The sequence below is a fragment of the Nesoenas mayeri genome (genome assembly GCF_963082525.1).
Source record: "Nesoenas mayeri genome assembly, chromosome: 17".
Lineage (NCBI taxonomy): Eukaryota > Metazoa > Chordata > Aves > Columbiformes > Columbidae > Nesoenas > Nesoenas mayeri.
In genome coordinates, this window is record NC_137565.1 from 3758723 (window position 1) to 3785643 (window position 26921).

General features: G+C 41.0%; 1 protein-coding gene across 2 annotated transcripts in view; it reads left to right on the forward strand.

Moving 5' to 3' along the window:
* The first annotated feature begins 2924 nt into the window (after positions 1-2924).
* Positions 2925-26921, forward strand: part of SBNO1 (strawberry notch homolog 1) — a 29953-nt gene continuing 5956 nt past the window's right edge. Inside the window, exons 1-24 of one of the 2 annotated variants that reach the window (XM_080355512.1) lie at positions 2925-3127; positions 9544-9677; positions 10338-10442; positions 11020-11329; positions 13158-13258; positions 14420-14516; positions 15619-15779; positions 16802-16935; positions 17081-17171; positions 18093-18254; positions 18797-18932; positions 19010-19115; positions 19341-19494; positions 20618-20800; positions 21013-21110; positions 21796-21947; positions 22517-22714; positions 23002-23172; positions 23253-23422; positions 24286-24417; positions 25316-25451; positions 25777-25889; positions 25990-26061; positions 26535-26634. In XM_080355512.1, the coding sequence (XP_080211638.1) occupies positions 9546-9677; positions 10338-10442; positions 11020-11329; positions 13158-13258; positions 14420-14516; positions 15619-15779; positions 16802-16935; positions 17081-17171; positions 18093-18254; positions 18797-18932; positions 19010-19115; positions 19341-19494; positions 20618-20800; positions 21013-21110; positions 21796-21947; positions 22517-22714; positions 23002-23172; positions 23253-23422; positions 24286-24417; positions 25316-25451; positions 25777-25889; positions 25990-26061; positions 26535-26634 (3214 nt within the window). In that variant the 5' untranslated portion in view covers positions 2925-3127; positions 9544-9545. Of the gene's footprint in view, positions 3128-3608; positions 4082-9543; positions 9678-10337; positions 10443-11019; positions 11330-13157; positions 13259-14419; positions 14517-15618; positions 15780-16801; positions 16936-17080; positions 17172-18092; positions 18255-18796; positions 18933-19009; positions 19116-19340; positions 19495-20617; positions 20801-21012; positions 21111-21795; positions 21948-22516; positions 22715-23001; positions 23173-23252; positions 23423-24285; positions 24418-25315; positions 25452-25776; positions 25890-25989; positions 26062-26534; positions 26635-26921 lie in introns of those variants that run through there. The other variant, XM_080355513.1, reaches the window with a different exon arrangement.

Here is a 26921-nt window from a genome sequence, read left to right on the forward strand (position 1 = left end):
CAGCTAGGATGGGATTGGAAAAAATTCTTTATAAATTACTAATGATACTTTCTTTCTTGCAGTCATTAAGGAACACTGTTCCTAATTGTCATGGGAAAGCTCTGGGAACACCTTTACTGTGGTTTTGCTCTGCTTTTGTGGGTTGGATGTTTTTAATATTAATTTTATATATTATACAAAGCAACCAAGTTTACATTGAAGCTGTGCCACTAGAGGGCAAAGCAAGCTAAGTAATTATCTTCCCTTGAGCAACAAAGAAAACAATGTCACCTCTAACTAGCCCCTGCTCCCAGCACGGTGGGATCATACTGGGAATACACAAGCCAGGCTGTTTTTACCCCTTAGCGCTTCAGGGAGTTATCACCAAAAAGCCAGTACTGAGGGGAAGGAAAAATGTTATCAAGAGAGAAGGCTACAGCCCAAAAGAGGGCACATCCATGTGCAATTGCCCGTCACCGTGACTAAGGACAGCAGCACATGGGAAAGCGCCAGCCAGGGCGATACTGAGGAGGGAGCAGCACGACTCCCACCAGCACCAGCCGTAAAACCCAGTGACCTAAATATTTATTATCTCCAGTAGTAGTGTAAGGGCAGTCCCTGAGAGCACTGCTTTAACATTGAGACGTGAAAGCCTTTTGTGGGGGAAGAAAAACACACAAGCAAAATGTTGGATTTGCTCAGAAAGGAAAGAAAATCTTCAGAGTAAAGACTTTCAGTCTAAATTAACACTCGACTCAATTTAAAAAAATATCTTATTTTTTAGGACTGGTTACCTTTGAATTAAAAAGTTCAATTTCTTTCAAATATACCAACAAGACATTTTTGTTAAATATTTCTACCTTGGAGCAAGTTCTCAATGTAGTTCTCACACTGCAAGTAAATAAGTGTCACAAAATTTGCACAAATTCATTATTCACAAGATGAAATCCTGACAATTTGTGCCTCAGCCACTGCACTTCTCCATGAGAAAGCATGTAAAAACGATGCCCTAAGGGTAACTGTTGAGTGGTACATTAAGCAACCTTATTTTATAAAGACATTTAGTAAAATGCCAGTAGGTGCTAGCTACATTTAATAGATTATAATATATAATATTACATTCAGAATAGTATCTACCAATGATAAAAGGGTATGTCTGACAAAAATTGCATTGAGATCTGCAAGTTACACGCAAAATCCCAGGGAAACTGCATCCTGCAGATAATACTGCCTGTGCTCTATCACCCCAATAAGAAGCATAATGGTCACCAGTGGGGTTTACTCACCTCTCTTTTCAATTCAAGACATCAAAAAGGTCACTTTTGCGATTGTAGGAAGCTGCTTAGATGAATTGAACGTTGGACACCCCGCACATGAGCTGTGCTTCATCGTGCCTTTATTTGAAGTGTGTGGAGGGCAATAATCAAGATATCAGCTGCCAGCTAAATTGTTCTTCTTGTCTCTGGCCAACTTCTGTCATCCTTTTTCTCCATTTAGTGTCTGAAGCGTTGCTGATTAATCCGAATTACTTAAGTCAGTTTAATTAACATTGCTTTGTCTTTAAATAGCTTAGCCTAAATCTGTCTAATCCTTCATTGGTTATTTTAATCCTTGTTAAGTTTGTCTTAACTATCAGTGAACTTGTATAAAGTTGAATGAGCAGTATCGAGCATTTTAAGCAGATTTCATGACTGCCCAAACTTTATTTACATCTGCTTGAATTTTATGTTAAAAATTCTTTTAAATGTTCCTCTTTTTACACAGCTGGGAAAGCGTTCTAATGGAAGACCGTATTCTTGCAAAAATCTGTCGGAGGGTGTTAAGGGCTAAAAAGATCTCTCCAGATGTTAAACTAGCATAGTAGTCATCAGGTTTTCAAACATATGTTAGCTCTCTGCAGCAGAAAATTTCACTTTAGCAGCTTGTGGAATATTTAAAAGGAGAAACTCATGTGCCAGCCCATCCCCACAGGCGTGTCCTTCCCAGGCCGTTCAGCAGGGATGTCCCCAGCACAGCACCGCTGTCACTCCTCATTCTCCTACGGGAGGCCGGGAAGATCCTGTGAGGGAAACACCGGAGCGGCGGGACTATGCGGGCAGCGGGGCTGTACATATCCCCAACACGGGGCGGCCCCGGCGCCGCCAGATCACTCGGGCCCTACGGAGCCACCTCAGTGTGCTGTTACAGGGAGCCGCCCAGGCTCGGCTGCACAGGAACACCTGCCAACCGCGGCAGAACGGAACCGAGGGGCCGCTTGAGGGCAGACGCGTTCAGCAGCGGGAGGGCGGGCGCCGGGGCCCACAGGACACCGTTTCTCCTCAGGCGGGCACCCGCCCAGCCGCCCGCTCAGCCGCAACGGCCGCCAGCGCCGCGCGCATGCGCGCCGGCACGACCGCCCCCGCGCGGGCACACGACACGCGCGTGCGCACTGCTCCGCATCCCCCGCCTTCTTTCCCACAATGCCTCGCGAACAGGCCGGATCTCGCGAGAGCGCAGCTCATCGCGTCCGCGCGGCACCCGCCATCTTGGGGAAGCCGGGATCACGTGACCGCTCGCAGCCGTTCGCCTCCGCCTTCCCCTCCCCCACCCACCGGGAACCGGGCCCGGATCATCACTCCCGACTCTCGGCCGCCGCCCTAGGGCCGGGCCCGCCCGCGGGGGCTTCGCTTTTTGCGGACGCCGGAAGCGCCGCGTGGTTTGGGGAGTTCGCCGCCTTCGCCCGTTGCCGGGGCAGGGAGCGACAAGGAGCCGCATGTCACGTGAACGGGGACCGCGGGGAGCGCGCGCCAAAGCCCGGCGGCGGTGGCGGCGGCGGGGAGGGGGGGGGGGCGGGCGGGGGGATGGGCGAGGGACCGCGGCAGCCGGGCCACGTGACAGGGTGGAGGCGGTGGTTGGGTCACGTGGCGCGGAGCGCGGTCCAGCGGCGGGCGGTGGCGGGTGTCACGTGGGGAGGGTGCGTCGCGCCGGGCGGGGGGAGGTGCGGCGGCGGTCACGTGGTGCGGCGCGGCGGGCGGCCCCGGCCCCCTCCCCTCCCCCTCCCCTGTGAGAGGGGAGGGAGGGCAAAGATGGCGGCCGTGAGTTAGAAAGCGGCGGGGCCAGCGGCGGAGACTTCCAGGACCGGTTGCGGGAGGACCGAGAGCGAGAGAGAGTGAGTCCCGCTCCGCCCGTGCGCCTGACCGCGGGCCTGCCCGGCCGCCTCGGGCTGCTCCCTGCGTGGTGGGGTCACCGCGGCGCCCCTGGGGGTTTCCTCCCCTCAGTTCCTCCGTTACCGGGCGGCTGGGCCCGCGGCGGCAGCGGGAGGGTGGCCGGAAGGGAGGTTGCCGTGCAGGCGGTGAGCTCCGCGTCTCCCTCTGCCTCTGAGCCTGAGCTGGGCCGCGCCGCCGCCCCCGCCGGGGGTCCCCGGTGGGCCAGGGCCGGGCCGGCGTGCGGGGGAGGGCCCCGCTACCTCGGCGGCACCGCCGCTGCCCCGGGAGTCGGGCAAACTTTGTGCTGGAGCGCGGGTGGGGGCGGAGGGGCCGCTGGGGCGGGCGGCGAAGCCCCCTGGCTCCGGGGAAGCGTTTGGGGAGCGGCTGGCGGAGCTGGCGGCGCGGGGGTGGGGGGGCGGCCGCGGGGCTGGGGCTCCCCCCGCCCTGCTCGGCTACAACGGCATCGGCACCGCGGCGTCTCGCTGCCAGATCCGCGCCTTTGTGCGCTCTTTCCGCGTCTGGGTTAATTGTTAAGGTTTGAAATGGAGCTGCTCTGGTGAAACGAGGCGGGGGGGTGTTTGCTGGTGATTTATGGTGCTTGAGCAGCTCTAAAAGCCGCCGTGAGCCGCAGCTCTGTCGCCCTTCCCCGCGCTCCGAACGCAATTAAAGGGCTCTTTAAAGCCACGAAGGGCTGAAAACAAAAAAGTCGTGCATGGGACACAATTACGCAGCCAATTCTTGCCTAACCCGGAAGTTTATGTCGAGAACACGTGTTGGCGGGGCTGGGACCGGGACCCCCCCCCGCCGGGGCCCCGCAGCTCCCGGCCCGGGGCGGGGGGGCCGGACGTGGCGGCCACAGACCCGGCCTCAAAGTCCAGGGACTGTTCCCGAGCGCACCTCGCACGGGGGTTGCTAGGGTGAGTAATTGTTTAACATTAAAAATGCCCTTACAGGCTGAAGGGGAAGAGGCCTTGTGGGTTTTTCTTGTATATTTTTTCTGTTGTTACATTATTGTTTTTAGCTGATCAGGTTCTGCGCTTTTTGAGGGTATAAATTAGAACTCGTATTTCCTTCCAGGTACTCGTAGGCTGTTTTTAGATGATTGATTTCTGTTAAAGATGAGGCAAATCCTTTAAACGATTTAAAAGGTTGAATTGATGTCTTAGTTAACATTAGTCTGTGCTGTTTGCTCACACTAAGAATTTTTTAAACTTGTTCTAGAGTTAAGAATTAGCATGAGACTGTGTGGCTTTAGAGTCCATGAGCTGTGTCTGGATTAAAATAATGTAAATATATACAGGAATGTTTTGCAAGGGTTTTTTTTTTCTTTCCCTTAGATTGAAAAACTCAATGAGGTGAAGCGAAGAATTTACTATGGTAGAAGCTGTATAACAGCACACTTGGTTTGCTTTTCTCTATCTTCGTTAGCAGCACGTTTCATTTGAGTGAAATCTTAGTCTTCAAAAATAAAATGTGAACAGTTTGTGGTGCTGCCCAGACAGGTTCTCTGGTGTCAGAACTGGCTGATAGTTACTCAAAAGCTATTGAAGTAGGTTCCAGATACAGTTAATGTATTTCTTGTTGCTTGAGATACACTTAGAACTGACTCAGGCCAAAACTGAGGAAGGGTTCTAGTGCTCAGATACCGCTCTTATCTCTTTTGGGTTTTTACCTCTTAAAAACTTTCACTACTGGCTAAATTATCACCTTCAACCACTTAGTGTGAAAGCTGATTTCATGCCAAATCATTGTATTGTTAAGTCTCTTTAACGACTTCTGAATTTCACAGCTTACAGCTATCCTGAATAGCGTAAATTCCGTAAACACTCATAAGACAGTTTTGAGGCTGATTTGAATCCCACAGTATCCTGAGCTGTACCTCATGTCCTCTCAAGCTATGACTTTGGAGAGGTAACCAGGGGTTGGAAAAGCGGTGTGTTTTTTACAGGATTGGAATCATTTTCACAAAAATCAGAAGTTAACTTTGTTCATTTAAATGCAATCTTAACTACTAGTCTTGAGGTTAAAGCATCTAGGGATGGGTGGGTTCAGTAATTAGTGTTTTACTCTTTGATTAGATGGTGACTTGGAAAGGACCAGAAGGGATTGGGCTGGTTGAGTTTTTTCTGTTTTGTTGTTACCCAGGTTGCCTTCTGGAGTCAAAAGCTGCTAGATAACCAGATCTATCTGGATATCCAGAGAGTCCTGTTGTTTGGGATTGGGGCTTTGCAGCCCTTACCTCTCTGTTAAGAGGCTGCAAATGGAGATGTGAAATTTTTAGGTTGATAATAGCTCACAGTTGAGACAGCCAGATAATTTGGAGGGTATTTTAAATGGCTTCCAGTATAGTTCAAGTGATACATATTCCTCAGCAAGCCTGTGGGAAAAACCCTTCCAGGAAAAGGAGAACAAGAATTTCTTTGCTACGTTAGTGTCCCAGGCCAAGCATTAAAACCTGAGTTTGCAGGTTGGGTTCTCCACAGAGACCACATGTCCAAAGGGTTTGGAAATAGCTGTACCTGGTTGATGACGATGTTTGATTTGGGCTAAGTTGTGATATTAGAGTTCATTGTGATTTTTAAATAAGTACTTTCGGGTGTACAGTGTTACAACATGTAACTCACAGACTTAAAAATCAAAAGCCTTTTAATTGTTTAGGATTTTACCATTATTTCTCTAAGAGGAAATGGAGAGCAGGTTGCTTGACATGTGTTTTAGAATCTCTTTTTATTTTGCTTCTTTGTACCAAAGCTAAAATGGAGGGAGGGAGAGAGCCATGTTGGCATGGATACATGACACAATATTAAACATGGCATTCTGGTTTTGTGTCTTTAAATCGGAAATTATTTACATAATGTGCAGTGGCAGCAAAACTGTCTTTTAATCAAAGTTTTAGGCTCTATTCTCCAGCAGAAGAGCACCTTACAAAAATACTTGGTGTGTTGTGATAGATGTTCTTGAAATGGCAGCAGTTTATATTATTAATACAAAGAAAATAGAGATACTACTGTTGAAATTTTATAAATATATTTTTTTAGGTTTATCTAACAGGTTGGTTCTCGCTCACTGATATTGGACAGACTAACTAAACATAGACAACCGTATCTGCAAGATTCTGCATGCTCAGAACAGTTCTTCAACTGGTGAAATGCTCAGGGAACAGCTTGTAATATTCACAACTTTTTTATAACTATTTTCTTTGGGAGATTTTAAAGATGTGGCAAACAGGTCCTTATATAGTATTGCCAAAGCTGAGCTGCAGAGCTTGGTAAAGTCCCTTTCACTTATGTTAACTAAAGAGGCTCCTACCTTGTAAGACTGTGGAGCTGTTTCAGCGTGATAACATTTCAGGCTTGACTAGTGTATGTCACAAAAAATAAACTAAGCTACCATGATGCAGCTTTTCCTGGGTGGTTCTTGGTTTGATTTTTGTTTCCCCCCCACCCCATTTAATTTCCTTACTAAATTAAAACTATATGGGGGGGAAAGAGAAATTAAAGAGTGCAAGGAGGGCAGCAACAGTGCTTGGAAGTTTTACAAAGCCTAAAATTGGTGCTATGTATTCAGTGATTTTTTTTTTTTTAATGTAAAAATTCTAGAAGGTCAGAATTCCTTTTGTTCCAGTTTCAAACAATGAAGCTTTGTTCCTAGTATGCAGAAACAAAATAAGTGAAACTAGTCAAACTTTCATTGTCCAAACTGACAGACAAGTAAACAATTGCTGCTGTTTTACTGAGCTTTTTGCTGCCTTCTTAGCAACTGCTAATTTTCAAGACTTAAAATTGCAGTTAGCATAAGCGATGCAGCTGGGGCATTTCTTGCATGAAAACAGCTCTGCTAAGAAAAGGATGGTTCTACACTGAAGATACTTACTCTGGAATTTTAGGATTCACTGTACTAGTTTCTATCACTAGTCACTAGGCGAATATGTATCACTAAGCGAAGACTTGGAAGTAACCAATTAAACTATTACTGCTATTTTTTTGTCTGAATTCGGTTAGACTGTGCTTAAGGTACTCAAACCATCTTATTTTTAAAAGTTAAAAATGTAGAGTTTAGTGTCATCCTGGATGTGTTGAACTTGAAACAGACTTGCTAGGTTGTGGCACCATTTTAGAGTGGTCGGGGCAGATGTTCTTGGGTAATGTTGGCATTTTTTTATAGCCTTGGTTTTGCTTTGAGTCTCAACTTAATAGAAAGGCCTTTCCTTCGTATGTTGCCAGAGTAGATGAGGAGTTATCTTGGGTAATTTTGTTGTCCCAGTTCTCTTTGAAGTAAACAGCCCCAAGCTTCTGCCTTTCCCTGCCTCTAGTCAGTATGGCCAATTTTCTCTCCACCAAGTTTTAGTCATACTTTCTTTTAGAAACGGCGTGATCGAAACTACATGCAGACCAAATAATGACACAGCAAACTTTTTTCCTTGCACATTTAGACATTTTTATTTGACCGCATTGAGCAGAGTTGTGGATGTTACACTGTGTGGCGGAGTGTTCGTGCATTTTTGTCAAACGGATACTGTAAAATGTTTCAGAGCTGCTGGTTTGAGGGGGTTACTTGTGTTAATTCCCCTTCTGTAGAGAAATTCACTTTCAATAGCGGCTCTAAAGTTCCTAACACCAAAAGTACTGATAAGCTAAAACTTGATCTGCAGAGTTAATCTTTCTCCTCTCACTTGTTTCTAATTAGTAAACAATGTTGTAAGCTTCTGAACTTAGATACGATGGTCACTGTTGGTGTCTTAGTTAGATGAAAATTAAGGATTTATCCTACCCAATTAATATATTTATGTAGTCCCCTCTTTTTGATGCAGGAGGCTTCATCCTTCTGGAAGGTGAAGCTAACAGTCTATTCTTACTCATTTTTCTTGACCCATTCAGGGTTCGAGGAGACAGACTAGTGGGAGGTGACATCTTCGAAGGACCTGCCATGTTAATTAAATCTGCCAGATGTCTCAATATTTCTTAGTATCTTCTGCATCTGATAACTGCAAACCAGGTCGTTCTGCCAATTTAGCCGATCACCTCAAATACCTTAAAAGATTCTAGTTCTGACCCAGCAAGTGGTGTTTAATGGCGTTGCATGTGGTCAGTAGCAGTTCTGACAATTATTATATGTTTCTTTGGGTACAGTCTCTAGTGCTTAAAAATCTGTCTTCTCCTTGTCCGAGTACCTTACATCCACCACTGCAATTGTGGTGCAGCCATCTTAGTGTCAGTCCACTAAAAGAAGGTTTCTCCATGCTATTGGGCAGATTAAAACTAGGAAGAGTAAGAATGAAGTGCCCGGGGCTTTATTTATTACAAGAATTACCTGTTCTGCTACGTGTACTTCGCTCTGCGTGTGACCAAACAGCTGGATGTGGCTTTGCTGTACATGTAGAGAGGGAGAAGCCAGTGAGAGCTGTTTCAGAGTCTGTCAGTGAGTGCATCTAAAATCTCAGTAAATATATTTGTTTGTTTTATAGCAAGTGGTCAGTTTTGTTGGTTTTCAATGTTTTATTTTTTACCAGTGGGTGTTACAGGCTGTGGAGAATAAGTGAAATGAGTTTCTGCTTGAGGTGTATCTGAGAAGACATAAGCAACAGCTCTAGTGATGTGGACTCATTTATTTGCTGTCTTAGTACTAGGGCAAATGGGCTTCCTTCTTAAGGAAGCAAAACACATTATCTTCCCACTTCATCTTAAAATGTAGTGTGTTTGGCTTTTTACTAAGTTTTTACACTATCTAGAATAGCTTTTTGAAATGAATTTTGCTTGTCCTACACATAAAGGAGTCTGTGACCTGATGTTAGTGTCCTATTTAATATGTAGTTAACATACTATAATAGTGGAACATTCGTTCTTTCCACTATGCAAAACAAAATTTCCCCGATGAATGAATTACTACCTAATGTAATGGCAAGGAAGAAATAAAAGCTTTCCTTGTAAGCTTTTTATCGCTAACTTGTTGTTACAAGATAAACTAAATGAGTTTTAATTGTGCTTTGCTTGTGCAGTGAGCTTCACTGGCGGAGACGCATCATGAGCATCATACAGTCACACCATTTCTGCCTCTTGGTGTTTCTTGTGATGCTTAAAAATGTAGTGAAGACTAGAAGTGTTTTTTCTTTTTAAGTTTGTGGATATGATAGCATTTCATATAGTAAATAATTTCTCTTTTTTTTGGCTCCTAATTTAAAACATAAAATAGAGGAAAAAAATCTACCAAAGAACAAAGGAACCAGAGCAAATCTAGAAAGTGAAACTCTGTGTATGAGAGTCAGCAGTGCGTGTGCCCTTAAATCCAGGAAAGGGAAATTTAAATGTGAGTGCGTGTGCACAAAATGAAGCAGAATTAAATGTAACTTGTCTTTATGGTTCCTTTTTCTTTTTTTCTCCAGAGATGGTGGAGCCAGGACAAGATCTGTTGCTTGCTGCTTTGAGTGAGAGTGGAATCAGTCCAAATGATCTATTTGATATTGACTCTCCGGATGTGGTTCTTGCAAATCCAGCACCAACTCCAGCTGTTCAGCAGGTTAAAAGAAGAACATAGTTGTTGCTAGAGGATAAGAGAGCTTGTACTTGATGTATTGTGGAGGGTGGGGATGGTGGCCATAGCAAGTGGTTAATGAATGAGGAGTTTCTTGAATTTCTTGCTTAATAGTACTGAAATTAGAAAATAACTGGCTAATTAATTTTAAAATTCTATACAAAAAACAGTCTGAAATACACTATTGAGCTCAGTGCAAACGTTAAATATGCTTAACTTCTGGATATTAAGTGGGAGCGTGTTGTCATGTATCCATGGCTAAGTCTAATATTACTGGAGTCTAGCTGCTCTGCTATAAAATGTCCAAAAAGTGTGATATAACACGGTGTTTAAGCTCCATGACAGTATTCAGTCTGTAAGAACGTAACGATTTCAGTCACAGACTGGAAACAGTAGTATGTTGAGTGGTGGCATCACAAGACTAATTACATTTTCACCACAATTAACTAACCAGGTGTTATACGTTTAACTTCTTTGAATGGGAAATCAACCACTTGATGATCTTTATTTTCAGTGGAACCTTTGTTAATGAGCACAGTTAAGGACTTGCCCATTAACTTCCATGTTGTGGGTGAATATTTAGTCTTGAGGGATTTTTTTTCCCCACTAATGTGTTTCCTGATCCTTACTTTCTTTTCCCTGCAGTCAGTGCCACTTAGTGCGTTAGAACTAGGCTTGGAGACTGAGGCCACAGCTGCTGTGAAACAGGAGCCAGAGACCGTATCAAGTCCAGCCTTATTAAATGTTCGGGTAAGAACTGATACTTGGGGATTTCGTGTCTGTGGTGTTACCCCAAGTTGAGCCTGTTTAGCCCATGGCAGTAATTACTGATCTTACTGTCCTTATCTTGAGCCTTTCATCGTTTTTTTTCTCCCCCTGTCCAGTTGAGGAGGGGGAGCAATAGAGCAGCTCAGTGGGCACCTGGTGTCCAGCCAAGGGGTAAAAACCAAGCTATTTTCTCTGCTAGTTGTGTAGCTAGTTTATATATCGGAAACTCTCTTCAGCTTAGTGTTCTTGTACCTGTAGTAGTCACATCTTGTACGTACATGATTAATCTGTCATGCTGGTTTTTAATGTCCTTTCCTTTACCTTAAAATAAAATTGAAAAACACCACTCAAAAATACTTATAGCAATATATTGATAGATACTTCTTGCTCAGGTGGTTGCACCACGAGATGCTCTAGCACTTTCAGTGTATTATGTTGAGACATTTCTTATTACAAGTGTCTTAAAAACTGGTGACTCCTGTGCTCCAGGTGAAAGGCTGATAAACTCTGCTTATTTTTCCCCTGTATTCTGAAAATTTCCCTGGTTCTTTGTTGCTAGCAACCACCATCCACCACAACCTTTGTGCTGAATCAAATAAATCAGCTTCCGACTTTGGGAACTACCATAGTGATGACAAAAACAACACCTGTTACTACTACGAGACAGACGATCACCGTAGCAAAAATAATTCAGACCAGCACAACTACTCGACCGTCGGTTGCAGCACCAGCAGTTCGCAATGCCTTGACCACTGCACCTTCCAAGGACCAGATTCAGCTGAAAGATCTGCTCAAGAATAATAGTCTTAACGAACTCATGAAACTGAAGCCACCTCCTAATATTGCCCAACCAGTAGCAACAGCAGCAAGTGAGTTTTCTTCTTTCTTCATTATTATGCTATTTTAGACAAAGTGTGAAACAATGTAATGTGAAGATCTTTGCACATCTTGTATTTTCATTGATTAGTAACATATCACAGCAAAATGAAATGGTTCAGAAAACCTGATAAATTCTGTTCTAACTTTAATAGTGTTAAAATTCGGGGTGAGGTAATACTAAATAACAGGCTTTAAAATATATTAAACTTCTGATTTCCTGCAAGACATGAGCAAAATAACGTTTTAGATTGCAGCTGTCAAATGGGTAAAATCAGTTGTCGAACATGACTGAAGTGGATGTAGTTATCTTGAGTCTCTGTGAGTTTTTGTTCTACTGTATATTTGCTGTAGAACTATGACAAGTGAGTACTTTTTTTTTGTTTTCATCTTCCAAACTAGACTTGTAGTTTGTGAGAGTGCTCTATGATAGGGGGTTTCTGTAAAGCATCTCCTGAGAAAGAACTTGTCTCTCTCTCTGTGTTTCATGGGAGGCATCAGATCCATTGTGTTTAAAAACTTAAGTCCGAAAAGCTTGCTGATTGTTTCCATGTTACTTCTTAAATGTGGTGGTAACAAAATACTTGTGGCGTTTAAGTTACCACGCTCCAAATGTTCATTTTGTGATTCCTTTCATAATCTTTTTTTTGTATGTTTCTTCTAATATGTGGACAGCTTATGTGGTCCACTTAATATAAAGGAAAACGTGCATCTGTATGTATTACTTGATTATTTCAGTTTATTCTAGTTTTAGCATGAGGTTAAGAACAGACTAGTTAAGATTGAAAATGTCTCTTGCTGCTGCTTCTGAAAAGTACAGAGACTTTTCCTGCATTATTTTCATTGTCTCTGCCTATTTTCATAGGCGGGGTTGGAAGTAACCTATTTTTTTCAGTTGCAGATAGAGCGTGCAATACGTAAAGCTGTCTGGGGCTGAAACAAAAAGAAGAATGTGCATCCTTGTTTCATTGCTTTGTTATGGAGTGATTGACAAAAATTGAGGTTGAGACACGCAACTGAATACTTGTAGAAAATCTAAGGGTAGAGAAGGTCTCGGAAAGCAACATGGTCTTTTCATATAATTCAGGCAGCATAGAGTTAAATTATGGAACCTCTTTGAGGAAAACTTTATTTGTGCAATTGTATTAATTGTCTTTGAAGGGCAATTATGTGAAATTTATTACGTGCATTGACTGTCAATGTGACAGAACCTTGACAGCTGCTCGCAATGTTTTATCTCCATCCTTGTGTAATTTTTTTGAGTTCAGTACTGAGCCCTATTGCCAGTTGCTTCCAAATGGGGCCGAGGACAGGCAGGTTAATAAATCATCCTCTTTGAAGGATCCTGTTACAAACTTTAGACAATTGAGTCCCAAGTGTTGACTTTTTTGTTTTACAGAAATAATTGTAGTTTCTCCTAAGGTGGTAAATGCCACCAGACCAGGTACGTTCATTTCTGTTGAAACACTGGGCTTTCTGGTTGGTTGTTAAGCTTCAAAGGCTCACAAGATGGAGTATTTCTTAACGTTACGTGTACATTTGGTGAAGGTCCAACCCCCTTTTTTTTTCTAAATACTGAAACTCATGCACAGCTGTGTCAAATGCAGTGGTGTTGCATGGGAGGTTTCTTCAGTTGGTAAAGTAACAGATTTAACTACTTGCTCAGACTTTTTAATTTGGACAAAAATCATCATTGTGTTCTTGAAGCATCAGTGTGCTACTGGACATTTTAAATGTCTCTTCCAGCTCATTACTAGAGAAAGATCTTAATTTTAGTTGAAGTTTGGAGGGAATTCCTGTAAAACAACTTTTCTTTTATAGCTGATCTCAGCAATGGTGCAGTGAAGAAGGAGGCTTCCACAAAAGAGGTAGCAAGAATATGGATAAATGATATTAAAATGAGAAGTTTTTCACCTACTATGGTAAGTAGTACAAATGGTTAAGTTGCTAAATGGAAGTACATTTTATTGGCCGTAACCACCTGTGACTAGTTTCAGTAGTTACTCATACGTGCCTTTTGTGTGGTAGAATTATCGAGTGCATCTGTTTGGTCGAAAGGTTGGTTTCTCCACTAGATGAATACTTGGTTAGGTGACTAAAAGTAGCAGCTGTGTAGAACAGAATACCTGTATAGTGGATGACAATTTCAATAAATTGTTGTCCCGAACAGAACCTCATTGTGTGGACGAAGATGGGTGTGCTCCAGTTAAAGCTGATAAGCATATCACTTGCTCTGTGCTTCAAGATGTTTTCTTTTAAAATATTCCAGTTTGTGTAACTAGCAGCAAGGAAACTAAGAGACTTTTTTTTTTCTAGCATGGTGGTGTGATTTGTAAGATGTAAATTAAGTATCATTCAAATTTCTAAATGTAACAAAAGTACATTCTGATGCTGTAAGCACTTGAGTTTCAGCATCTTCACTGATAACTAGAATCAGGTTGAAGTTTGAACAGTGCTCCTTAGGGACTGGCATACAGAAGGATTTTCAGATACATATTTTTTTTATATTAAACATTGAATTAATAATTGTGGAAGGCTTATTTATCATCTAGTGAGTACTTTAAAATTATTCATATATTTACATTGACCAAGATGACCCTAAAAAATGGGTAACTGTCAGGTTTCAGACCATACTGGATAGAACTGTGACTATTGCAACTGTTTCCTGGTTTTATGTTGCGAAATTACATAATGAATGTGAAACTGCAGGAGGCTTCATGTGAGTACATCTATTTTGGCTGTTAACTGTTCTGTTTTCAAGACAGTTTTCTTTAAGTGACAGTTTGGATTTAAAATTTTGCAAGAAGTGTTTATTTTTTTTAATTATACTTGAGTTTGAAGTACTTAAATCTCCTTGCAAAGGAGAGAAGTTCCCTGACTTTGTCTTTGGAGGGTAGTTCAGAGTGTACAAAATCTTGCAGTTCTGACTGTAGTTTTCCCAGCTGCTCCCTGGTTCATCTATTTACATGTGTTACAACATTCATGTGCAAGTTGGCGCTCATTTCATTGCTCATGTTAATATCCAGAACACAGAATATTAACAAGGTGGTGTTTGACTAATGCAGGTTATTTCTCTATTCTAGAAAGTGCCAGCAGTAAAGGAGGAGGAGGAACCCGAGGAAGAAGATGAAGAAGAAATGGGCCATGCAGAAACTTATGCTGAGTATATGCCAATAAAATGTATGCCTTGCAGTTTTGTTATGTCAAATGGCTTAAATGTTTTTAGACCTAATGTGTTATTTACTTGTCTGTAGTTACTAACACCAGAGAACAGGTTACTATCTGAATCAAGTCAAAAGGACCTGAATTTGTGGAATTTTTTGTGTTCTATAATGCTTAGTTCTGAAAGGCACATAGATTTTTATTTTCAATAGAAAATGAATTCTTTAGTGTATCTTTGAGCAGTACTCACTTCAAAAATATGATTGAACTGGGATCAGGCTCTTTTTACCTGTGTTAAGACACTTTGTGCCTCAGCAGATGAAATTTTATAAAGGGATTAAGTGGTCACTGCTACACTTAAGAATCTAGTTTGAGTCTTCTGGTGTGAAGTCACCCTAAGCACATTCTTCCTGCATTATTCCGGACTGACTTCTTAGAGCTTTTTTATTTCTTAAAAAAAAAAGTGAGTCTTACTGCTGTTAATTGCTCTCTCCCCCCTTAATTCCCCCCCTTCTATTCTTTATTTTAATCAGTGACGAAAAGCTGTTCTCTTGTTTCCTGGGTACGTTGCTGACCTCCTGTAAAAGCAAGGCAGAACATTTTGCGTGGAGTTTGTAGCTAAATGGTTAATTTCTATTGTCACTGAGATCTGTCAGCAATTAAACAATGTCTGTTTTAAATGTTTTCTCCTCTCATGCTGCTTAAAACCAGCACTATATAAACAGTGAGAAGAATGTTGCTTTTGTGATTCTGGCATCTTGTGGCTGCCTCTGGCCTTTTGGGGAGGCAAGGTTCAGACCAGTTTGTTTGGGTTCTTTTCCAAACATTTTAAGTGTACAAATATTTTAGTTTTCTGTGAACTGAATTTTATCTAATTTCATGAAAAGCTGGGGGAAGGTGTTGAGAAACAAAGTTAAGATTAGAGTTATACAAATTCAGGTTAATGTATTCCTTTGTATGAGATGTGGTTTAACACTTTAAGTACTGTTGCAATGAAACATAGTTGTTCTTGAGTTCAGCCTTTGCAATGGACAGTTGTAATTTGTTTTGGTAAATACAGTAACCTGTGCTGCAGTGACAGAGCTCTGTAATTACGTTTTCATCTTCCCTTTTCAACCAGTAAAAATTGGTCTACGTCATCCTGACCCGGTAGTGGAAACCAGCTCATTATCCAGTGTGACTCCTCCTGATGTGTGGTACCAGACATCAATATCGGAGGAAACAATTGATAGCGGCTGGTTGTCAGCATTGCAACTTGAAGCAATCACTTACGCAGCTCAGGTATGCCAGACATTAGTACAGCTCAAAAGATAACGTAGAATTTAAGAAGAGAAAGTGTCTGCCAAGTGCAGCTATGTCCACTTTACAAGGAGATGAAATAGTAAGAACTTAAAGGTTTCAGTTGCATTAGAATGTGGCAAGTGAGCTTCAGTTGAGATAAACATGAGGTAATACACCTAGGAGAGCTTTGTCTAAACCACTTCCATGATGCTGATCTCAAACTCTCTTAAAACTCAGAAGGGCATCTTAGTCATTGTCCATATTGCTCTGAAATAACTTAGTGGCTGCAGTAGCCGTAGGGTGAGAAAACCAACACTGTTTGGCATCATTGGGAAGGGTGTGGAGAACAAGACTGGGTGTTACTTTGCTGCTGTGTTAAATTTCAGCGGGCCCATGTCAGATGTTGTGCGTGCAGCTCGCTGCATGGTGGGGGGAAGGCAGTGAAGTTAAACAACAACTAAAATGATGATGGGAGGGGAGAAGTTGCCTCATGAAGAGACAAACAAGGCTGGGATGCCTCAGGCTGGAGAGGAGAAAAATGAATGGTAAGGAAATCAAAGTTTACATAATCAAGAAGGCAGTGGAATCCTGCAAAACAAGAACAAAGCAGAACTTGGCAAAACTGATAGGAGATTGGTTTAAGACTAATAGGATAATACTTCTTGATGCAGGCACTAGATACCTGGGCCTTGTTGCCACAAAAGGCTATAGAGGTGTGTATCAGTGGTTTTTAAAAAAAAGCAGCCGGTCTGTTAGTAGGGTCTAGAATAATTAGATGTGTACAGTGGTTTTACAGCAATTCTGGGTGCTGAGGGAAGAAGGGGCAGACTGGGTCACATAAAGCAATTAGGCTCATATGCTCTCCCTAAATGAAATCCCCTCTTCCTGCTGTTGGGAGGCTACTTGGCTGGGTGACCACTGGTCTCCTTCAATAGGATGTTTCTGATGTTTGCTCATTTCTGACAATCCGCAGCGATGTGTGCTGGAGAATGGGTACAAGTTTTTTGTTCTTTCTCCTACAGCAACATGAAACATTCCTGCCCAATGGAGACAGAGCTGGATTCTTGATAGGTGATGGTGCTGGTGTAGGAAAAGGAAGGACCATAGCTGGAATAATCTATGAAAATTACTTGTTAGGCAGAAAAAGAGCAGTCTGGTAAGTGTGTCAGGATTTGTTAGAGCAGACACTGTAGTGACTGTAGTACTTAAATTTGGTGTAACGTGTCTTCTGACAGATACTCTGGCAACAGTCTAACTTCTGCTGTAACTTACAGAATGTATGCTTTGTTTCATGTCTTCAGGTTTAGCGTGTCAAATGATCTGAAATATGATGCTGAAAGAGATTTGAGAGATATTGGAGCAAAAAACATATTGGTTCATTCATTAAACAAGGTGTGGAAACTTTTTACTATGTACAGTTGGGGCAAAACTTTAGGTATGCTTGTGTGACAAGTTGTGCATGTTGACTGTTTTAAGAGCAAAAATGTACTAATTTCAATAAAGCTGCTGTCTGGGTCTTGTTTAACAGGCCTTAATCTTATGAAGAACCACATGGTGCTTTGAGTTAATTGTGTTGATAGGCCCCTTGTAGGATTGAGTCTTAGCTGTGATTTTAATATTAATTTTTAAGCTGCTACTGACACTACTAGTAGAGCATTTTGTAGAAGTTTAAATATTCTTTAAATCTTTTAGACGTTTACATTTTTTCCTTTTTATCTCCCAGCGCACATTTTGTATGTAGTACATTTTATAAGTATTATTCTAATAGTAGGATTCCTTAGTAATTTGGTAAAGCAGCAGTAGTATGTGAAGTTATTTTTGGAGACTGTGGCTCAGCTCACAATTAGCAACTTAGACAAATGGTGAAGTGTGATTACTGGTTGAATTCACTGAACTTAGTTGGTTTTAAGGTAGTAGTTTTGCTTTGTGAAGTCTTAATTTCTAAAATACAGCAAAGCTTTAGAAGTTGTCGTTTATGGTAGCAGCTGTGAATACACTTGACCCGTTAGCCCTAAGGGATGCACAAAAACTAAATTTTAATTGTATTAAAGTTAAGGAAACCATGTAGTTGAAGAACAAGGCTGTTAATCTGAGGCCTCAGGTCTGGTCTTCGTGAAGGATAAATTTAAGGCCATGCGTAACCCCCTTAACCACATCACCGTGTGCCAGCTCTGCCCTAATGTGATGTAGGGATGCGGGTGGTTCAAAGCGCACACATCTTAGACCACCAGTGTGTCTTAAGCATATGGTAGGTCGGTTTGGTGAGGGATCTGGTTTGAGTGATTTCTGTAATTTCTTATCTTTGTATTGCAGTTCAAGTATGGGAAAATCTCTTCCAAACATAATGGCAGCGTGAAGAAAGGTGTCATCTTCGCTACCTATTCTTCTCTTATTGGTGAAAGTCAGTCTGGTGGAAAATACAAGACCAGATTAAAGCAGCTTCTTCACTGGTGTGGTGAAGACTTTGATGGAGTTGTATCCTTTATCTGCAGTTCAGTTGATTGTAACCAGACTACTGTTTAAGCTTGCACCTTTAAAGGCAATCTTTTTATTTGCTGCTGCTTCTAGGTATTGTTCTTTATTTATGATGGTAATTGATTGTGTGCATGCTCTGACATTAGACTTGAAGTTTTACACGCTTTGTGCCAAATCTGTTACCATCATATTGCTGCCACACAACTCTGGTACAAGAGGGAAGCTTCTGCTTTTTTTATAACAAACACTTAAAGGGGGATGTTTAAGAACCTTAAGTTTTCACTGAAATTTTCTCCAGTGAATTCTTAAATTTTGAGTATCAACAGCATTTTAAAGAACTTGTGTTGGTAATAGCGCTCTTAAATACTTACTAGCTAAACATGTTTCCTGAAGTTTAGTGAAAAATGACTAGTGGTTTTTCGAGTTTACAATAGGTGGCAGTAGTAAATTGTAATGAGCAGTTTTTCTTGTCTTCTGTTGTATCACACACTCTCCATTCTAAAAATAAGTGGGACAAAATTCTTTCCTTAATTACGGTTCAGATTGTATTTGACGAGTGTCATAAAGCGAAGAATCTGTGTCCTGTTGGTTCATCAAAACCAACAAAAACAGGTCTGGCCGTATTGGAACTTCAGAATAAACTTCCAAAAGCCAGGGTTGTCTATGCTAGTGCCACAGGTATGTACAACTTACTTTGCGTTCGGTGTCTCAGTGTGTTTTTATTGGCACTGGTACAAAGTGTGTTCCTCTCCTAGGTGCGTCTGAGCCAAGAAATATGGCGTATATGAACCGTCTTGGAATATGGGGTGAAGGAACTCCGTTTAGGGAATTCAGCGACTTTATTCAGGCTGTTGAAAGAAGGTAATATTTCTAAGAGCCATAGCAAGAACATGTGTGGTTGTGATTGACTGTGCTTTCCAGTTCCTTTATCTTCACTCGTTTGTTGTCCTCTATAAACTTGTCCTGACACACTAAAAACTGTTTTCTTCTAAAGCACTTGAGGTTTGGTTGGTATGTTTGTTTGTTTTTAACAAATCCTTGCTCTTGAAAGCTATAACATTGACTTAATTTCTTCCTTTATTTCAGAGGTGTTGGTGCCATGGAAATAGTTGCTATGGATATGAAGCTGAGAGGAATGTACATAGCAAGACAGCTGAGTTTTTCGGGTGTAACTTTTAAAATTGATGAAGTTCTGCTTTCACAGGAATATGTTAAAATGTACAATAAATCTGTGAAACTGGTAAGAGTGCCTTTTAAAACTTGCTTTCTGTACTGAGTTATGAAAGGCTGAAGTGATTTGGTTTAAACTTGATTGCTCCTGAAATCACGTGTAGTACCGTTGCCTCTTGAGAGACAGTGTAGACATTTCTCCTTTTAAAACTTGACAAAAGCTGTTACTTCTAAGTCATAAATGCTGCAATTTTGGGTGCATTGTCCAGCATCTGCCAGATCTGCTTTCTAGCAAGACTTGAGACCTTGGTCATTGCCTGGGATAAAGCTGTTCACCTGTTGGTCCTGGTTTTGTGCTCCAGTCCTCCCCCTTTAGGCAACTGTGAAGTGATGCTTGTAGTTTAACTGTGCAGGGGGATAGTTTTAATCACACAGCAGAGCAAATCTAAAGCATCGAAGCTGTGGTTCCCATTAATATTTTAATTTATTCACCTGCTGCTTATCTTTTTCATGTTGTTCGTAATTGTTTTGTCCACATGCGAAGCTGAGTGTCTCTTTCCTGAGTGCACATTCTGCTTGTACATTACTGCTGCTCTATTGGATAAAAATAGTTGCTCCTTGGACATAGATTGAAATGACCAGGGTCTTTACCTGCTTTGGAAGTGCTTATGCATGACTTGGTATTCGTGGAGTATGGCTACAGTAATGAAAATTTATATTTGACAGGCATATGACATCAACTTTAAAGCAGTACTTCATGAATATTGTTTAGGAAGATCCCTAAATTTGGGTCCAGAGCTTACTTTACCTAACCTGGAAACAACTACTCTGACAGAATGTTGTAGAAACGAAGGCAGTGGGTGTTTTTTTTCTTGGGTTCTTGCTTGATACTTAATGATGGGCAGTGCTTTTTGCTTGCTTACCTGAGTGTGTTAATGGATAAATGAGAATTAGAAAATACTGTGAATGTTTGCATTGGTATCTGCTTTTCACTATGTGAGTAGGTATCTTCTGAATTTATTAAGCCACAGCTATTGTCTTTTTTTGTGAGCTAGCTTTCTATGACGAGTTCTCTTCACTTGCGGTCCCATAGTACTGTAACTTGAAGGTTCTGTCTTTATCTGCCTATTAAACAATATACTTATGTAGCCTTGAAATGTGGCATGTAAAGCAATGAACATTTTCTTTTTTAGTGGGTCAGTGCTAGAGAAAGATTCCAACAAGCAGCCGATCTTATCGATGCGGAACAACGAATGAAGAAGTCTATGTGGGGTCAGTTTTGGTCAGCTCATCAGAGGTTTTTCAAGTACCTTTGCATAGCATCGAAAGTGAAGAGGGTGGTGCAGCTGGCTCGAGAAGAAATCAAGAATGGGAAAGTAAGTTGATCAAGCCCCATTTTTAAATATCTTTGTTCAATGTAAAGCTGTTAGATCTTTTTGTTTGTTTATAACACGTTTTCAGACATGGCAGTAATGTACTTTTGTACTTTATGGTATTGAAGCTATTTTACGAGCAGAAATTCACGCAAAAATAAACTTACCAATTCAGTCATCTTGGTGACAGTGCCTTGTATTTATTTCTCCTTCAGTGTGTTGTTATTGGCCTGCAGTCAACAGGAGAAGCAAGAACATTAGAAGCTTTGGAGGAGGGTGGTGGTGAACTGAATGACTTTGTTTCTACAGCAAAGTAAGACTGAAGTTTGTTAGAACTGTCCTTTACAAAACTAACCTTAATCCAGCTTAGTATATGTAGTAATGAGTCTTTTAATGTATACATTCTGCATCAGTGCACAGAATAAGTTGGGTGTCCCTTAGTACCGATGTTCTTAAGCTGCCTGGATATAAAATCTGACAGTATTGCTTAAGTGAACCATTGGTTCCTAGTTCTTCTGGTGCTCTGTGAATTGAAGTTTTTGGATGTGAACAGCTGGTGCTGTTCTACTCAAACTGGTTGGAGGGGAAGACCTGTCAAGGGTACACTGCATTTATTTATATCAAAGCAAGTTACAATCATGACTTCCCTTTCTTATCAGATGAGCCGGGTCCAATCATGAGACTAGCTTGCTGAAGAACTGAATTCAACTTAATCTGTCATTTAAACTTGAAGCAATAAGAAAATGCGAGTAGCAATACAACTTGATACCAGAAACAAATTTAACAAGTTAGAAGTACTGTAAAGTAAATGTCTCCTACTTTTACGAAGGTGACAAATATAGTAATACGGGTGATAATTAGATGGGGTGCTTGTGTAATAGCATTCACAAGGAATAATTCTTCAGAGAAGTCAAGCAAGCTGTTAAAATGTTACAGGTTTCTACTCTAAATAAATGTAAATTCAGCTGAAGAATCCCTTTCTTTCCTTTCTTAAACAGAGGAGTATTCCAGTCTCTTATTGAAAAGCACTTTCCAGCTCCTGACAGGAAGAAGCTGTTCAGCTTGTTGGGAATTGACTTGACTGCTCAAAGTAATAACAATTCACCCAGAGACAGCCCTTGCAAGGAGAACAAAATAAAGAAACGGAAAGGTAATGCCTGAGTTATTACACTAATGCCACAGTGAAAATGACAATTCTAGAGCTGCCTAAGAGTGAACTCTGGGAAGAAATATGGGAATGTAAATAGCAGTGCAGTCATTTGTGAAAAAGCATGTATTACAAGTCTCTTGAGGTTTTTGTTAGAAATTTCCGTTAATAGATTTTAAAACTGTTGCTGAAACAATATAACCTGTAAATTGTGGTTACTTTGCTTAAAATGCGTTGACCTCATATGTGACTTTATCCCAAAATGCTTTGCACGTGTCAGACCACTTCCTGATGCAGTCAAGCAAACAATTGCTTTTTCCTGAGGCTCTGTAGAGAAGCCTAATACTGCTCCCTTCCCAAACTGATTATATTCTCAGCAAAAAGTAGAGGATCATAAAAGATGTTGAGAGGGATCTTCCAGCAAACTTAGATTAGATTATTTTAAATGGTTCTGGTTTTAGAAGTTGACTGTTTTTCTAGTCTGTATGCAGTGCTGGTAAAACAAGCTCAAAAGTAGACTACAAGGTCTGAATTTAACTTGTTTTTTCCTTCTGGGGTGATGATGGAATTAGGTGAAGAAATAAGCAGAGAAGCCAAAAAAGCTCGTAAAACAGGCGGCCTCGCAGGGAGCAGCTCTGACGAGAGTGAAAGTGAGTCTGATGCTTCCGACAATGAAGAAAGTGACAATGAGAGCTCCAAGTTTTTGAGTTCTGGAGATGATGATGACTTCAACCCATTCAGAGATGAATCCAGTGAAGATGATGAAGATGGTAAGACAGCTTGTTTCATCAAGCAAGTAACTACTTGCAGATAGGAAGCATAAGGTTTTCCCTAACCATTTCAGTGAGCCAAAAATAAGTGGTTGATAAGCATGTAGTTTAATTCTAATGAGACTGGAATTAGTACTAGAATGTTGATTTGCATTTTCTTTAAGTAGGTTTTACACACTAGAGTTCATACAAGTCACCCTTTGTAATGAGAATGTAGTTTTTTGAAAGGGAAGGATAGCTTTGTAGTAAATACTTGAAACTTCTAAAATGTTTTTATTTAATTTTAGATCCCTGGTTAATTAGAAAAGAGCATAAAAAAAATAAAGACAAGAAAAAGAAGAAAAGTATAGACCCAGATTCTATTCAAAGTGCCTTATTAGCTTCTGGTCTCGGATCAAAACGACCTAGCTGCTTTACTTCTGCTGTTGGTTCCACCACTTCCAGCACCAACACGTCAGGTAAGAATAAGTTCCTTTGTCACCATTCCCTTTCTTAGCAATTAGTCAGTGAAATTCTAAGAGTCTGTCTTAAATTGCAGCAAACAGCAACACAAACAGCAGCTTCGTAACAAGTCAGGATGCTGTTGAAAGGGCCCAACAAATGAAAAAAGAACTGCTTGATAAACTGGAAAAGCTGGCTGAAGATCTTCCACCTAATACACTGGACGAGCTTATAGACGAACTGGGTGGTCCCGAAAATGTGGCAGAGGTAAGTTGATGTGCACATTTAGAAAAAATGATGTGTTTTTTTCCTGCCGTAGCCATCCATTATCTGTCTGGCTGCAGTGAAACAGTGTTGTCATTCTTCAAGGTTGTGTGTGACTTAAGTATCTACTGAAGAGAACTTGTTTATCAGTTTTACACAATAATCTCACAGGGGTAACAATCTTGCTTACGCTTGCTGAGTACTTCTGAATTAAAGAGAAACTTGAAGATTGCATTAGAATACAGAGAAGAGCTCTGAATGGATAAATAGGTTATTTCTGAGACAATAGTTTCTTGTTGGGTAAATCATACTAGTTTCTCTTTACAGTGGTATATTTCTCTAAGTAGCTGTAGTCATTTTGAAGATGGTGTATATAAAACAAAACAGCTTTAGTTAATCTTCCAGGTGATGAATACTAAGAACCTATATAATAAAACTGCATTAGTGAAGAGCCTGATTGAATTACTATCACTTCTTCTCAATAACTGTAGAAACTTCAGTAAGCTACCTGTCTATCAAGTAGAAACAACACTGTCTTCTAAATCACAATGATAAGATCAGTGTCAATCTCACTGTTTTTATTTTCTTAGTACTTCTGGTAAATCCCTCATGGACAGTAGTATAATATGTCATTTCTACACAGGCTTTATGCTTTTTACTTCCCCAAGTTACCTCTAAAGAAGTGTTCCACATAGCAGATAATGGCTCAACCAAAAAATAGCCTGAGCTTCTTAATGTAGTTTTGCACTTAGAGTAAATTACTGAATCTATTTTAAGGCTGGTGTATGAATAAATAACATCCTTGCTTGACGTTTTTGGTCATGTAATAATTTAGGTTTTGCTTGCGTTCCCTTTTATTTTTACAGATGACGGGCCGCAAAGGGAGAGTTGTGAGCAACGACGATGGCAGCATATCTTACGAGTCCAGGTCTGAACTTGATGTCCCTGTTGAGATTCTGAACATCACGGAAAAGCAGAGGTTCATGGATGGAGATAAGGTAGTTGTTACAGACGTACAATAGTTACTCAAGTTGTGACTCTACCATTATCCCACAGTGTCTTTTTTAAGGTGCTATATGTACTAGTTAAAGTGTTTTCTATTCAGTGTGTTCACTAGTCCTGTGTATCGTGTAGCTGCAGCGTGCTTTAGGGGTCAGGCTGTTGTTTGGGTGGCCAGGGAGCCCTGTGCTTCAGAGCTGTGCACACATGTGCCAAACTGCCAGCGCCTTTAAGCTGGCCTTGTGAAACAGCCTATGGGTAAAAGGCAGATAAACCTTCCACAGCTTTGTGATTCCTTTATCTGGATTACTGTGCACCTCTGCTTCCAAGAAGAAATTATGAAATAGAGAAAATGGACTGGAATAATGGTAGAATTGAAGCTGATTTGAAAAAAAGGAGAAAAAAACACCACCTGTGTGGTTCATTTGGGCTCTGCTACCACAAGAGGGCAAATCAAGTAAATGTAGCTGTTGTGTGGAACTTCTGTGGTCTGTTTTACACTTGAGGGTAAATACCCATTTTCTTGTAAGTGACCTGTGCACAGTCAAAACATTTACATTCTTTAAAGGCAAATGCATTCAGATACTAGAATGGCCATATCCTCAGACCTGCCTTTTGGAGTGGTAGGACTGCAACATATGCTACCTTTCTTCATTTGCACAGAAAGGTGTTGCTGAAGAGTGAAAACCACTCTTTTCACGCAAAGAATGTTAGTATTTCTATTGTAACTCTGATAAAGAGAACTGTACTTCTCCCCTCCCTGCCTTGTGATAGGAACACCAAATAACAATGAAACCATTGCAGACCCATGTTTAGTAGTAACTGTAAAATTTAAACCGAAAACCAAAGTTTGACCTTGGATTTATTGTTAACTACCTACTCCTTTCTTAAAACAAGAACATTGCCATCATCTCAGAGGCTGCCAGCTCTGGGATATCGTTGCAAGCAGACCGTAGAGCGAAGAATCAGAGACGGAGAGTTCACATGACGCTGGAGTTGCCGTGGAGCGCAGACAGAGCAATACAGCAGTTTGGTAAATAACTTATTGTATCCTTCTCCTAGCATACTCAGTAATACTGAATTTTTCTTTAGTCATAGCTGATATTCTTGAAAGTTTTGGAAGAAACTTAAACTTACACTGCAGCTTAGGGATATTTCCTGTAGCAAGCGGCTTTATGAAAGTTGCCACAACTCTAGAGTGTTTGTACTACCCTCCCTTGGTTGTATTACAGCAGAATCTAATTTTCAGCAGGATTAAGTTCTGACATTTTTCTTTACTCTTCACAATTCATAGTTTATTAGAAACATTCAATGAAGTGGAATTTATTTAACATACGTGCTTCTACTTGATTATCCAGGAAGAACTCATCGATCCAACCAAGTGACTGCTCCAGAGTATGTGTTCCTGATTTCTGAACTGGCAGGAGAGCAAAGATTTGCATCTATAGTTGCAAAAAGACTGGAGAGCTTGGTAAGATTGTTTCAAGAAGTCTGATCCTTCATTTGAGAAACCACAACTTAGACTTCTTTTCCTTAAAACGTGATGTAGTTACCAAGGTGTGTCTTCACAGGGAGCTCTCACTCATGGTGACAGACGGGCTACAGAAACTCGAGACCTCAGCAGATTCAATTTTGACAACAAGGTGATGGTTGTTTTTGTTTGAAAGCTCATGCTGTGGTGCTTATTCCACAAATGACCTGTTGAGGAAGGATTTCTTCCATCTCATGTTTTGCTTTTAACTGTATTGCTTTCTGATAGACGGCCTCTTTGTGAGATAGCCGGGAAACATTGTTAGTTCTGCTGGCAAAGCCACGTGGAACACAAATATGTGTGTAAATTACTTTTCTACATTTGCTAACAACCCAAGTCTTAAGTAAACAATGTGTCCTTTCAGTCACAACTGAAAGGTTAATTTGGTAATTCTAATTAGAAATTAAGACTGGGCTATTTATATAGTGTAGTTCATAATTGAAAAGCTAATAACCAGTTCCCTGTACTATTGTAGAGAGAAACGTTTTGTTGTGAATTACAAATGCTTGTTAAACCGCATGTACTTGGGGCTGAGGCTCAAATTGCGGATCGTGTTATCAGAGCGACTTTCTTTTTCTTGTGCAGTACGGCAGAAATGCTTTGGAGATTGTTATGAAATCCATTGTGAACTTGGACTCCCCCATGGTCTCACCTCCTCCTGATTTTCCTGGAGACTTCTTCAAAGGTACGTATAGCTCAGTGGCCATGACAGCTCCCTTTTGATCATTCTCCACTATGAAGAAAATGCAAATAATTTTAGAGCTAGAAAACATTGTTACTGTTTAAACCAACCAGCTGGCCTGGATATGCTCTCACTGGATGTTACTGCTGTGCAAGTTGCTTGAATGTTGAAGTTCATGTATGAAACAAGATATAGAACATGCCTTATAATGAGAGTTCACATATGTTTAGCCAAAGCATTACATATAGTTCTTTCATTTAATTTTCCTGTTATCTCTTGCAATATCTTGT